We start from the raw sequence: 13,933 nt of genomic DNA, 5'->3' as shown, positions 1-13,933 counted from the left end.
ATGTAATACACTATATAATACTATACACTGTATAATATGATATAATACCCTAAACTTCCTGAGTTTTAACGATAAAAAGACTGAAGTGATGATTTTTAGACCCAGTAATGTTTGTGATCCTCTGTCTTTTAACCTGGGTCCTCTGTCCAACTATGTTAAAAATTTGATTCTCAGATCAGCGCGGTTGTCAAGTCATGTTTCTTTTATCTCCGTCGACTCTCTAAGGTGAAGACCATTTTATCCAGGCAGCATCTGGAAGCAGTGATTCATGCTTTTATCACGTGCCGACTGGACTACTGCAACTGTCTCCTTGTAGGAGTTAGCCAGGCGTCGCTGTCCCGTCTGTAGCTGGTCCAGAATGCTGCAGCCAGGTTCTTAACGGGGTCACGCAAAAGTGAACACATCACCCCAATTTTAGCTTCTCTCCACTGGCTGCCTGTGACTTTTAGAATTGATTTTAAAGTTCTTCTGTTCGTTTTTAAAGCTTTAAATGGTCTTGCCCCTCCGTATCTAGCGGCGCTTCTAACCCCCTACGTTCCTCCGCGGTCCTTGAGGTCAGCTGACCAGCTCCTCCTTCAGGTACCTAAAACCAAGCGGAAGATGAGAGGGGACCGGGCTTTCTCAGTCTGTGGCCCCCGGCTATGGGATGCCCTCCCTCCCCATGTGAGACAGGCACCATCACTGTCCACTTTTAAAACACTTCTTAAAACGCACTTTTACTCTTTGGCTTTTATACAACCACACAGCTGATCTTCTTTTTAGTAATTTTTATTTTATTTTCTTGTTTTAACTTTATGTATGTATTGTCTTTAATGTCTGTTTTATCCTGATTTTACTGCTGTACAGCACTTAGTGTCAATCTTGCATTGCTTTTTAAGTGCTTTATAAATAAAATTGGTATTGGTATTGGAATCGCTACATTTCCATTGTGATATTTACTGATGTGATCAATCTTCTGGAGCAGAAGGTCAAAGGTTGGATCCCTGGTGAGGATCAGGACAACCTTCTCTTTGGATTAAATCATGAGCGTAATACAACACAATATTATCATATCTGTCTGCTCACGTGTGAGAATGTTGAGGACAGTCAGTGGTGGGGGTTTTTTTAAGAAGGGAATTTTCACGCTCAGCTCAGAGGGAACAGTCAAGAAGTGCCCCTCACCCAACCAGATCAATGAAGCTCGTCCACCTGCTCCCCATCTGCCCCTCTCACACACTTATCGCTTCCATTTGTTATTTTACTGTCTTTGTTGTCAGGACCACCTACAGGGTGTGTTGCCAATTTTGTTGGATGGAATCAGCGCCACACACGTGACTCAGCTTCAGCAACTCAACTGTTTACAACCACCTTTAACAGCTCACGTCAAAGTGATTTACAGTATGACATTTTTCTTCAGTATAAAGTAACAAAAACTATGGCCACGCTCCACTCCAGTAGATGGCGGTAACACACCTTCAAGTCTGTTACCGATCGAGGTCCACAACAGCAAGAAGAAGAATTACAAAATCTAAATTCTACAAATAATTACTTTGTTTTTTTTTAATCCATTTCATTTACAGACATAAACATCCCAGTAAGATTGCGGAAGCGGTGTATCCGTGAACTAATTCAAAATACTTTGTTCTAAGTGACTTCATGGTTTTGCAATATCTGAACTTTCACTCAAACTCAGAAACTTGGGAAGATATATTGGACTCCACCGGTTCCTCAAGGGTTAATAGTTTTGGCAATGGAGTGATTTTAAAATTGACTATTAATTTTTGCACAATTGGATTTCACATTGGGACTATATTCATTGTATTTCTTCTTGAATAAGGAAACTGTCGTCTTGTTCACTTACATCTCCACATTAGAATATAGATACTGTGAAAGAGTAAGGGCAAAATTGGATTTCTTTGTTTATCAATCCAATTGATTGAAATACTTCAGGAGTGCTTTTTGATTTGTGATTGGAAAGAATGCATGATATTATGCTACTGTTTTCTTTGGCTGTTGATTTATGACTTTTTCTCTGATGTTGGTATTTCCAGAGTCTACACTTTCTGGTTTTCTGGGCTGAGTTTCACATTTGATTATTTATTTTTGAAACCTCTAAGTAGGTGTTGAGGAAAAAGTGCTGTTGTGACTTCTCATTTAATCACAGTACAATGCAAAATGAACAACATCTACAGACATGTTTTCGCTGTGTAGCGGCTGGGTGCTCCATTTTGTGGTGTATTTCCAGGCCTCTGGGCTCCACCAGTGTTTGCTGCAGGACAGAGAATCACCAGAGAAGGTTTGCTTCTTTTGAAATAAACTCATCACATCCACTGGTGCATAGCGACTGTTCTCAGGACCAGCAGCTCACTGAGGCTCCGGGCACGGGGCCCAGCAGAGAAGGCGGGGACTGCGCCCCACCTTACTGTTGGGTCTGCATTAGGGTGCAGAGGTTGTTTTATATTACCCATTATGTGGCTTTGAAATCTAAAGACATTATTTTGAAATGTCCAGCGTGTCTTCCTGAGTTGTCCTGCCGTTCCTGGATAATGTTTTCTATAATAAAAGTAAAATAAACATGTAAATTTTGTCACTTTAACATTGCAGTCACACTTTAGATGGCACATTCTGCTTGCTTTGCTGGTGTTCTCATTCAAATTGAACCTCTTCTGGACTTCCAAAGCAGGTTCTTTCACTGTGGGAGAGTGGTGTCAAAAACCAGGCAAAGCTATCAGTTAAAGAACCTCTGGAGACAAAACAGGTCTGGGTGGGCAGCTCAAGCCCAGTGGACCCATACATTCAGACTGTTATGTTTGCTGAGCCACTGCATTCTTCTCAAAGACATAGTTGAAGTACATGAACTTATGTTAGTTAGTCATTACCTTTGGGTGAAGGACAACACAGGATGAGACGATCGGTTTGCATTCAGTGTAGAATCACATCAGTCAAGTAACAAAGTTTACTGGGATAAAGAGTGGGGAGACAACAAATTTGTATTATAGATAAAGGTAAAGCAGGAAATGATGCAAGAAATTAAAGAAATACTTCTGTAAGAAGTACAACTGTATTGACAGCTCCTACTTTAACAGCAAGATCGCTGTTTTTCATGACATTCAAATGGTGTTCTGTGAGAAAATATCAAAGAGAGGTTAAGCGTGTACGCGCTCCCGCACGGCTGGTGCGCACGGTCAGGCGTGTGCGCGCCCGCTGCTCGAGCTCCGAGGCTCCAGGAGGATGGACGGAGGGTCGCCGGGGTAAGTCGCTCTCTATCTCCGGATTACTCGGTGTCGCTATCAGTCCCTCCGCCTCGACTTCCACCGCAGCCCGCGGGGGCCGCTCTCTCCGCGGGTGTTCATCCCAGAAACCCTCGGTGGCTGATCTCCTGCTGCTAGCTGTGTTGACTAGCTGGGTTTAGCTAGCTTTGCTGGTGCTGTTTCTCTGGCTGCTAAATGTGGTTTAAGAATCAGACTTCCGTGGCTTCCATGTGTTTTTATAACCAGGATAGCATCGTCCTCATGCACTGGAATAAGTCGAGGGTGAGTGACGGATGTCCGCTTCTTAAGAGGGTGCTAGCACCTGAAGCTAACTTGACGTTCAACAACCAAAACAAACAACTCCCGCTGGATGTTAGCAAACCTTTCCGTTGGTTTCCAATGACTTTCTAGACCAGTTTGCAACAAAGCGCGCTAGCATTCCTACCTGTCATGCACATGTATAAACTTAAATATCAATTTCAGGTGACAACACTGAATTTTGCCATCCACTTTGCGTGGTTTATAGAAACACTTCTGAGGTCTTGGCCATCACTGGCGAACATTCCCAAGCCAGAGTGGAGAAGTGACTTCCATGTTGGATTCAAGACCCAAACATACATATGTAGTGCCTTCTTTTATTCTTTCATCAGTCAGTTCACATGTCTGAACCCTAACTTTGTCTCCAAACTTCTCCACCGGACTCATTTCTAATATAGTCACCAGGGCTGCAAGGATCACTTGACATAGTCAGCTATAATCCATCATCGATAAGTTGCCAGCTGTTGAGGCTCTGAGGCGTCGGTGCACGAATCTACTGTGAGCAATTAAAATGTAGTTTCAAAACGACACTGAACATTATATGAAGGTTTGCGATTTACAATACTACCGAACAAGTTACATATTGGTGAATTCGCGCACATTTACCGCTAAGATGACTGTGTCTGATCCTCAAAGGGATCAGACACAGTCATGCAGGGTTATGTTCTAAAGATCAAGCACATAGTGTTTAACCAGTGAGGTTTCGCCTGAAACAAGCAACACCAGACTGACAGTCAATGGTTTCCCCTCATAAGACACCTTATTGGTGACTCTTGACTGGTTGGAACAAAACCTACATCCACTGTGGCCCTTTGTGGCACAGTTGGTCTCAACCACCCCTGGTTAAGACAGCTGTGACTAGTCAACTGTCAGTATGGTTGTGCTTCAACACACAACTAGTGTCTCCAACAAAATTCATTTCATTTCACTAACTGAGGTATTTGCAGCTCAGTTGCAGTCCTGGTTGTCACTAGTCGCTTGACATTTTCCAGTGCTCAGGATAATGGAGATTAGAAAGTCGTGCATCACTAATGCCTCTCACGTGTTCCCAGTCTGGCAGTCATGCCGGCCTCGCCACATCCCAACAGCACCGCGGATGCAGAGGAGGACATGGTCAGCGGAGGGATGCTCACCTTCAACCAGTCGCACATGAGCAAGGCATTCCAGCTGATGAACGACCTGAGAAGGTGTTTGAATGGAGCTCAGTGGAAGGCCAGGTGGCTGGGAGGAGAGAAGTAAACTGAGTGTTGTGTGCAGTAAGAAGCTGCTGTGTGACGTCCAGCTGGTGGCCGACAGTGTGGAGGTGCCAGCCCACCGCGTGGTCTTGGCTTCCTGCAGCCCCTACTTCTGTGCCATGTTTACAGGTACACACACATCTGTTAGAGTCAGAGTGGTGGGACCCCGAGATGTGACTCATAACACGTGTGGTCAGGTGACATGAGCGAGAGTAAAGCCCGTCAGGTCGTGATCAGGGAGGTGGATGGGCAGACGTTGAGGAAGCTGGTGGACTACATCTACACCGCTGAGATCGAGATCACAGAAGACAACGTTCAGGTGAGGTCACTTTCTCCTTTAAAGCTCAAAAGTGTTCCGCACACAAGTAAATGGGCAGAAAGTCAGATTGAAGTGAACGACCTTGACTTGAGGTCGGTGTTTTCTGTGAATCATTCATGGACTGTTTTCCAACCTGGAGCATTTTTGTATCATGAGACGGTGCCGACGGTTTTACTGCAGCGGCTGTTGACGCTGCTCTGCTTGAATCCCAAAAAGTGGGTTTGAATCCTCAGCGTGGATACTTCCTTTCATTATTCTTCTTGGAAGTGAGCTGGGAGAGAAGCAGGAAATCCTCCCTCTGTTGCTCGCCTGATTGGCTCCCTCCGAAAATGCTTGTTTTTCTAACATATTCAGTCAAACAGCAACAGTTTCTTCAGCTTGTTTTCAACGTGTAGGGAAGGGGCAGAACAGAAGCTGGCCTTGTCTTTTCTCCTGCTGACCCAGGGGAGCGAAAAAGAAGGACCTCATCAAAGAGTCACATTGTCTGAGTCAATCATAATTCACCACACAACCACCAGCCTGGCTCTCACAGACTGAAGCCTTGTTTGGATGTTGAGCTCCAGAGCAGCTCTGCTGCGTCTCTGTGAAGACCAGAGCAGGTTTCAGACTTTTAAAGGAGTTGGAAATTTGACGTAACATTATTATTTTTTGTCAAATTGAGCGGTCCTTCCTTTAATGAAACTCACTTTACTACACATGCGCTGCATCAGAGGGTGTATCACTTGATCTTACAGCAACACAGTCGGTAAAATGTCACCTGCAGGTTTCAGATCTGATTCTGCAGTGAGTTTTGATTCCGTTTAGCATGTAACATCACATCATTGCTTCCTTCGTTTTCAAGACTCGAGTGCAGTGAGTTTTGTTTCAGAAGTTTCCAATTTACCCTCGCTGCAGCCTGGAGAACCGTGTGGAGCGTCGTGCCCATTTCACAAGAAACATGTTTAGGAAGGGTAAAACAAAAACCAAAAAAACCCTGTAATATTGATCCTCGAATGTTGCAAGTCACATATTTGTAAGGACCATTTGTCAATGTACGAGTATAACTTACTAACTTATGTAAACTGTCTTCATGCCACCATCTTGTGGTAACTTTTTTATAACTGCACGTCCTTTTATCAATCTTCTGATTCCGAATACATCTGAAATAACACTTTTGTGTCAGAAAGGATGAAATAAGATGACAGAAAATCACATTGTACTCATGTTTTTGTAACTTTTTAAAAGGCTACACATTTCAATCATTTATTGTGACAAATATATACTATAACTTTTACAACATTTTGCAATATGTTGCATCCAAATGTAATTACACTAGAAACCTAAAACCACAAAACCATATGCAACTTTATGTATAAATATTGTGCAAGGTTATTATAACACGCATTGATATCTATTGATCTTGAGATGAATAAAATTACAGATCTAACTTAGGGTTATGTTATCTTAAAACTGTTGCATCACAACAGTATGATATAATAAAATAATTCCATAAGAGTATATTCGATGGTGCAGGTATTTGTATAGTGTAATTCAGCTCCAAGTAGAATTTTCTGCGACTAGTTTGCTGTCAGTAAGAAGTAGTTTTTGGAGTATCACTATCAGGAACAACAATGTGCACCCAACAATGTGCACCCATTGATCACTTTCAAGTGGAGAAACGTACTGTGTTAAACAGGCGAGATGAATAATATACACGTATATTATCAATATAAACAACATCAAAGGAAACATTTTCAGTGGTCAATTCCTTGTGCGCCACATTTTACAGAACACCGTGATGTCATCGCCAAAACATCATGGTGAAGGAGACCATTGAGTGTCATTGTATTTTAAAATGTAAGCACAAAGCGCATCATTTATGTGTAAAAAAACATCTTAAATTTGATCAGTCTGGTGGCAAATACTAAAATTGAATGGATGCCTATTGATTCGCCTAATAAACATAATAAATAACATAATAAAAAAGGTCCACCTTGAATTCTGATACAACCGAATCATGGGAGTCTCTTGTGTGCTGCAGGTTCTCCTCCCAGCAGCGAGTCTCCTCCAGCTGATGGACGTCCGCCAGGTGTGCTGCGAGTTCCTGCAGTCTCAGCTTCACCCCAGCAACTGTCTGGGCATCCTGGCGTTCGCTGACCTGCACACCTGCACGCAGCTCCTCAACCAGGCGCATGCCTACGCAGGTAGCTCACTGTTGTCCTGGCTTCGCTTTGGTTTTCACAGGCCGTCTTTGGTGACTGGGTTCTTCTGTCTCTCAGAGCAGCACTTCACAGAGGTCGTCCAGGGAGAGGAGTTTTTGGCTCTTTCACTTCAGCAGCTCTGCAGCCTGATCTCCAGCGACAAACTGACAGTCTCCACAGAGGAAAAGGTGAGACGCACAACTCACACCACGAGTGTCATGTGACTTGAAACTCACATGCAGTACAGTCTAAGATCCGGACTTGGACCTGAATCTGTACCTATAACACGTACGCTAGTTTTTAGTTATGAGAAGTAAATCTGTCTCCAGTCTGCAGCCGTCCTCACCTGGTCTGTCTCTTCAGACGTCTGGCTGGATGTGCTACTTCTGTTCTGCAAGCTACTGTTGTTTAGTTATTATGATGTTTTTTTCTGTGAAAGCAGGCAGAATCTTGAGACAAATCAAAGTAGGGGATAAACCAAAAAATGTAAAGCAGAGAGTCTGTAGTCCTGACACGCCACATATCTAATTCCAACTCTGGAGCTTTCGCTCTCTGGTCTCCATCAGACCTTTTCATTTATAGCTTTTGTTGGATGATCAGTGGTGACATGTTTGATGGGTGTCTCACTCCATCTAGTGTCAGGGAACGTCCTGAGACAGTCGGTTCAGAGCAGCAGATGTTCAGACGGTGGTTTAACACTGTGTGTGAATGGCGAAACATGGTGCAAGTGGCTTTTTAGGAGCCTTCATAATGTTTTTTTTCTTCATAGAATATCATTCATGTCGTGTCGTACAGGGTCGTACTTGTCGTCGGTTGTAAACTGGCTCTCCCCCTGCAGGTGTTTGAAGCCATGATCTCGTGGATCAAGTACGATGAACCCGCTCGCATGGAGTTCATGCCCACTCTGATGGAGCACGTGCGACTTCCGCTCCTGTCCCGCGACTACCTGGTGCAGGTGAACCCTCCGGTCCGGTTCTATCCGGTCCTGCTGCCTCGCTCCGTGACTTGAAGTGACGTCTCTCCTCAGATTGTGGAGGAAGAAGCTCTGATCAAGAACAACAACACCTGCAAAGATTTCCTCATCGAGGCCATGAAGTATCACCTGCTGCCCGCTGACCAGCGCCACCTCATCAAGACCGACCGGACCCGGCCCAGAACTCCCGTCAGCATCCCCAAGGTCCCGACCCGCGGCATGCACTCCGCCACTCTGGCGTCCCGCGGCGTCTAACGCATCTGCTCGGCCCGACAGGTGATGATCGTGGTCGGAGGCCAGGCGCCAAAAGCCATCAGGAACGTGGAGTGCTACGACTTCCAGGAGGACCGCTGGTACTCGGTGGCTGACCTGCCGTCGAGGCGCTGCAGGGCAGGTACCAGAGAAGGGATTGTGGATAGGAGTCTTGTGGTCAGGACACCCTCTTGTGGCTCCAGTTTCAGTTCACCGTGACACCTTCTCCTCGCAGGTGTAGTCTCCATGGCAGGTCGGGTGTTTGCCATCGGAGGGTTCAACAGCTCGTCGCGCGAGCGGACAGTGGACGTGTACGAAGGATCGCGGGACCAGTGGAGCGGCGCGGTGGCGAGCATGCAGGAGAGACGGAGCACCCTGGGCGCCGCCGTGCTGGGCGACCTGCTGTACGCCGTGGGGGGCTTCAACGGAAGCATAGGTGCCTGAAACATCTGGCTGTGTCCAGTCCCAAGACATTGACCTGCTGCTTCACGCTGCCCAGGTCTGTCCACCGTGGAGGCGTACAACTTCAAAAGCAACGAGTGGGCGTACGTGGCGCCCATGAACACGCGGCGCAGCAGCGTGGGGGTCGGCGTTGTCGACGGTGAGGAGCCTTTCATCTGGTCCCAGGGTGAAAATAATCCTGCTCTGGTGCTGCAGGGAAGCTGTACGCGGTCGGGGGCTACGACGGAGCGTCGCGTCAGTGTCTCAGCTCGGTGGAGGAATACGACCCCGCCACGGACCAGTGGTGCTACGTGGCTGACATGAGCACGCGGCGCAGTGGGGCGGGTGAGACTCTCTCTCTCTTTAGTTATGACTCTTTAGTTATTACCATTAGAATCACTCTACTGTAACATATTTAAAATGAATGTCTATCTGGTGAGGTCCGTTTGTTGCTTATTACAAGCTGTGGTGGGTTTTGTTTTCATCTGGGGCGACTTCTGTGATTCTCATCGCTGTCACACACTGTCATCTGTCAGCGTCTCTGTATGTAGTTTTAGGTTTAGTTTTTAATCTCTGTCTCCCTTTTGCTGCACATATTTGCGTTTTTGTTTTTTTCAACTCCAAGATTGGATAAAACAGTGGTGACTTAGCAGTACACAACGCAGACAATAAAATTATATATATGTATATATATATATATATATATATATATATATATATATATATATATATATATATATATATATATATATATATATATATATATATATATATATATATAAAAGAGAGTTTTTTTCCCTTGCAGTTTGTGATTGAACTTTCACAAAAACGTTTTTTCGGATCCACAAAATGTTCCAATATCCTGAAGAGATTGCAATAAATATGGCAATGTATCATGAGTCATGACACATTGACCTCTGATTTTCACATTCGTGTCTCATCTCTACATGTCACAGTTGGAAATTATTATTACTTTTAGCTTCTTGTTCTCCAGTTTAATCTGGGTAACACTTGCAGAATTAAAAAAAAGAATTGTTACGTTAAAAAGTTGTTTTTAATCGAACGGCTTTGACTTCATTTGTTATGTCCGTTTTTCAGTAATATTTCTATATTTTTATTTTGTAACTGTGTGGAATATCACAATATGGTGGGCCAAGTATGGTGAGCGTCTCCTCCAGACTGACAGGAAGCTTCCGGCCTGACCGGTGCGCCTCATGTCCCGCAGGTGTGGGCGTGCTGGCCGGTCACCTCTACGCCGCGGGAGGCCACGATGGGCCGCTGGTGAGGAAGAGCGTGGAGGTGTTCGACCCGCAGTCCAACTCCTGGAGGCCGGTGTGCGACATGAACATGTGTCGGAGGAACGCAGGTCAGGAACCGCCACCAGATCCGCGTCAAAGCCGCGTGCTCACGTTCGCCGTCCCCCCGAAGGTGTGTGCGCCATCAACGGCCTCCTCTACGTGATCGGCGGCGACGACGGCTCGTGCAACCTCTCGTCCGTGGAGTTCTACAACCCCGCCACGGACAAGTGGAGCCTCATTCCCACCAACATGAGCAACGGACGCAGCTACGCTGGTAAGGCCTCCTGGCGCTCTGCTGTGTGAACACAAGGCTTCCCCACCGTCTCCCTGCAGGTGTCGCAGTGATCGACAAGCCGCTATGACGAAGGACAGGCGCTGGCAGGTGGGCGAGTTCTGCCGAGGGACTGGATCCTTCTGCCGGAGCCGCTCCTGACTTTCTTTGCTGCACTGGAAAAAGAAGAAGCCACAGAGACTTGAGGGTGAGAAGCCGAGCAGAGCGAGTCCTCACTGACCACTGCTGCCACCCGACCCCTTCCAGAGGTCGCCGACCTGCTGACGCACTTTTGAGCCAATTTTGTAGTGTTGCCACAGTTCAAGTGCTAAAGTTCGGAGCGTCTGGGCCGGAATATGTGGACTGCAGCCAGGAGTGGGTGTTCCCAACCGTCATGTGAGCGGGACCCGCGGAGGCTCGGGCCTCCTGAGAGCGCTTCGCTCCGCCACCACCTGCAGTCGCATTTCCACACAGCCAAAACATTTCATGGGTCCAGAGACGTGTCGATTACACTGTAGAGGCTCCAGATGGGTTTTATTTATCGACTCTGTTTTTAGCCCAACAAACAATTGTGATTCTAACGTTGTGATAAAGAACTTGAATCCACATCAGCGCTGTTCATTCTTCGGCAGCATCGGCGGCTTGCTGGTCCTGCGTGGTGTGTCCCAGTCCAGGTGAGTTGGATGGGTCCAAGTGATCGACGGGCTTCATTTCCACTGGATATTACGATCAAAGGAATGTCAAGATGACGCTCACCATGATACAAGCAGTGTCGGGTCACGATCACCAGATGGCGCCAAACGCAATTTGAAGCGGAGAAGCGAGCACCGGTTTCTGTTTTAAAACTATGTTTTGTTTTCACTGAAACCGAACTCGAACTCGTCATGAAATACGATTCACCTAAAATATTTTATACAGTTTAGGCCCCTTCACTTTAAATTTTAATACATTAATGACTTGGTTTTGCTCTTCATATTATTTAACGAAAGTGAAAAACCTTGAGACTGTTGATCAGCCGGTGCTGAACAATCCAGCGTTTTATACCCTTTAGTTAAATATATTTTTTAAGTCCTGCAGAAGTAAAAATATGTGCATGAATAGGATGTACATTCTTAATTTTAAAGATATGTTTTATTTTTACATTTTAAGTTTGGACTGGATTAAAAATATATATATATTTATGAACATGAAATTTAAATGTATGAAATAATGTCTGTCATTTAAGATACGTATTTGTCAGTTTCGATAATTATTCTTGTGAAGTGTTATATACGAGGTCAAAGTATTTCGATATATTGCCGTGTTGGTATCGATCTCTACGGATCCGTTGACCAGTTTAATGTCGGACAGTTCTCTTCCCCTTCAGATGTGACCGCTGTAGGAATCAATGGTTCCAATATAAAAACACAAACTTTCGCAGCAACAGCGTCAGAATTTAATTACTTTCATGGTCCGGTAGATGGCGCTGTTGCGCCGCCGGAATAAAATGTCACTACGTCAAGTTACGGTTCATGTTAAATTCGTTTCGCTTTTTAGCTGGACATTGCGGTCGAATTGCTCATGTCAACATGGATTTAAAAATCACTTTTAATGGCAAGATCTGTTTATTTATTTGTGTTCTGCGCCGCTATGTTTCCGATCATTGTTTTAAAGAGCAAAACCACGTATTCGCAGTAGTATTTCGGCAGGAGGGATAGCTGAGTTCATTTGAGTAAATCAGGGAAGTTTGTTCAGTTAAGAGTCGGAGGTGTTTCTCACGATGATTTTTTTTTTAGTTTTCCAGAAGCGTCGTAAGAATGACCCTTGTTGCCACAGTCCACTAGAGGGCGACCTCTGCTCTCACGAAACCTCGCGACTGAAGCCGACGCGTCATGTCGCTTCGTTCCTTCCGGGCAATCAAAGACACACGAAACGTCCAACTTCTTCCACTTCTTTATTATTGCTGAGTCATCATGGCACGAAAGACGGGAAACCAAGTGACACACGGTGTTGTTTATAGGATGGTGTTTGGCCATGCAAGCGCACACATATACACATCAGCTGATCCAACACAGCGACAGAATGACGCAGACACACAGAATTGTCGTCACGAGAAACCAAGTTATGATCGCTTTAGCAGGACTTAAAAAAAAAGAAACATTTCCAGGGTCAACCAAAGAGCCAAACAATAACTTAACATTCATTCCTTCAGGTGTTTTTTTTAAATGTATGTACAGGATATATTTGTATAGAAGTAGTGCCTCATATTAGAAATACAAAACAAAAACACATCCGAGCGAATGCTGTGCAAATAACATCTTGTTTTCTATCAAAGCTCCAGACGTTTACAATCATCACCAGCAGACTAACAACCCGCCTCCCTAAAAAGTCCCCGGCCGCGGCGCCGCAGGGTGAGTGACCCCGCGGCAGGGGTTAAAACGCCGTCCTCATTTGACCCGCCAGCAGGAAATGAAACCTCGCCGGGTCGGTAAAACCTCTGAACATGCCCGCCGGAGGAAAGAAAAAGACGCTCCGCTGCGTTCAGGTCAGTGCTGGCAGTGTTGGCACCGTGTTTCCATAAAGCTACGAGCAGATCCATTCAGCCGAGACAATCGTGGAGACGCGGCTCGCGAGTCCACGTTTGTTGAGAATCCAGCACCACTTTCTAGTGCCGCTTCCAGGTCCCGGTCAATCCGTGGTCCAGTCCGGGCTGGACTTCGTTTTTTGTTTATTTTGTAACAACCTACTTTTTTGTGTGTTTGAGATCCGTGTTCCCCCATCAACCTGTAATTTCTGAACTCTAGTGTTTAAAAGCGTTGCAGTCCGTTGGAGTCGTGTCACAGAGTGACCCTCCGCCGGTGCGTTCGCTGACCGCGTGAGAATATTTGGGAAGTTTAAAGGTAAAAGCTGGGTGGTGCCGGATTCTCCATTCCTCGTTCGTGACGCTCGGCCTCAGTTTGCCTTCCGACACCTCCGAACAAGCTGGGAGTGGAAGCGGCGCCGGCGTCCGCGGCTCCGCGGGTCACCGACGGCTCCGGCTCCGCAGGTGGAATTGAGGTTAAAAAAGAAGAGAAAAAGTCACAGTGAGTGGAGCAGCCGGGAGGAGAACATCAGCCGAGTGATGAAGACGACGACGAAGGTGAGCAGCGGCGACGGCTGGACGATGACGTCGTCCTCTATTTACAAACATTAAAATGGTGACATGAGTTCCTTAAAACTGGAGTCGGTGGCGATAAATAGCTAAAAGCGTGGGAAACTGAAGGTGGTGCTTTGGTGGCGCCGCCCGTCTAGATGGACTTGGACGAGTCCTGCTTGCTGATCAGAACCTCCAGCAGCCGCAGCTTGGCCTTGATCCTCTTGTACTCCCGGTACTCCTCCATCATGGAGACCCGGTCCTCCTTCTGCACGTTCCTGCAAGGCACGGGCAGACTCGGGTC

General features: G+C 45.9%; 2 protein-coding genes across 5 annotated transcripts in view; one reads left to right on the top strand and one right to left on the bottom strand.

Moving 5' to 3' along the window:
- The first annotated feature begins 3,065 nt into the window (after window positions 1–3,065).
- Window positions 3,066–12,811, top strand: klhl3 (kelch-like family member 3). The gene is made up of 15 exons (XM_053878290.1): window positions 3,066–3,230; window positions 4,601–4,735; window positions 4,806–4,912; window positions 4,981–5,102; window positions 7,123–7,285; window positions 7,361–7,470; window positions 8,121–8,237; window positions 8,310–8,459; window positions 8,532–8,649; window positions 8,743–8,943; window positions 9,007–9,108; window positions 9,165–9,293; window positions 10,174–10,314; window positions 10,377–10,520; window positions 10,580–12,811. Exons 1-15 carry the CDS (start codon window positions 3,211–3,213, stop codon window positions 10,606–10,608), a joined length of 1,788 nt encoding a protein of 595 aa, XP_053734265.1. The 5' UTR covers window positions 3,066–3,210; the 3' UTR covers window positions 10,609–12,811.
- The window catches only part of fam13b (family with sequence similarity 13 member B), a 36,018-nt gene continuing 34,522 nt past the window's right edge, over window positions 12,438–13,933 (bottom strand). For all 4 annotated transcript variants that reach the window (XM_053878285.1, XM_053878286.1, XM_053878288.1 and 1 more), the window contains one exon: window positions 12,438–13,907. In XM_053878285.1, coding sequence (XP_053734260.1) covers window positions 13,784–13,907 — 124 coding nt within the window. In that variant the 3' untranslated portion in view covers window positions 12,438–13,783. The remainder of the gene's footprint in view (window positions 13,908–13,933) is intronic.

The sequence above is a fragment of the Synchiropus splendidus genome, chromosome 11 (assembly GCF_027744825.2).
Source record: "Synchiropus splendidus isolate RoL2022-P1 chromosome 11, RoL_Sspl_1.0, whole genome shotgun sequence".
NCBI lineage: Eukaryota > Metazoa > Chordata > Actinopteri > Syngnathiformes > Callionymidae > Synchiropus > Synchiropus splendidus.
This window is presented reverse-complemented; position numbering and strand designations above follow the sequence as displayed.

Coding starts and splice junctions, on each gene's coding strand:
- klhl3 (XM_053878290.1), top strand. CDS start 3,211: ATGGACGGAGGGTCGCCGGG. Junction 7,286..7,360: donor CCAGGCGCATGCCTACGCAG/GTAGCTCACTGT, acceptor TCTGTCTCTCAG/AGCAGCACTTCACAGAGGTC. Junction 8,944..9,006: donor GGGCTTCAACGGAAGCATAG/GTGCCTGAAACA, acceptor CACGCTGCCCAG/GTCTGTCCACCGTGGAGGCG.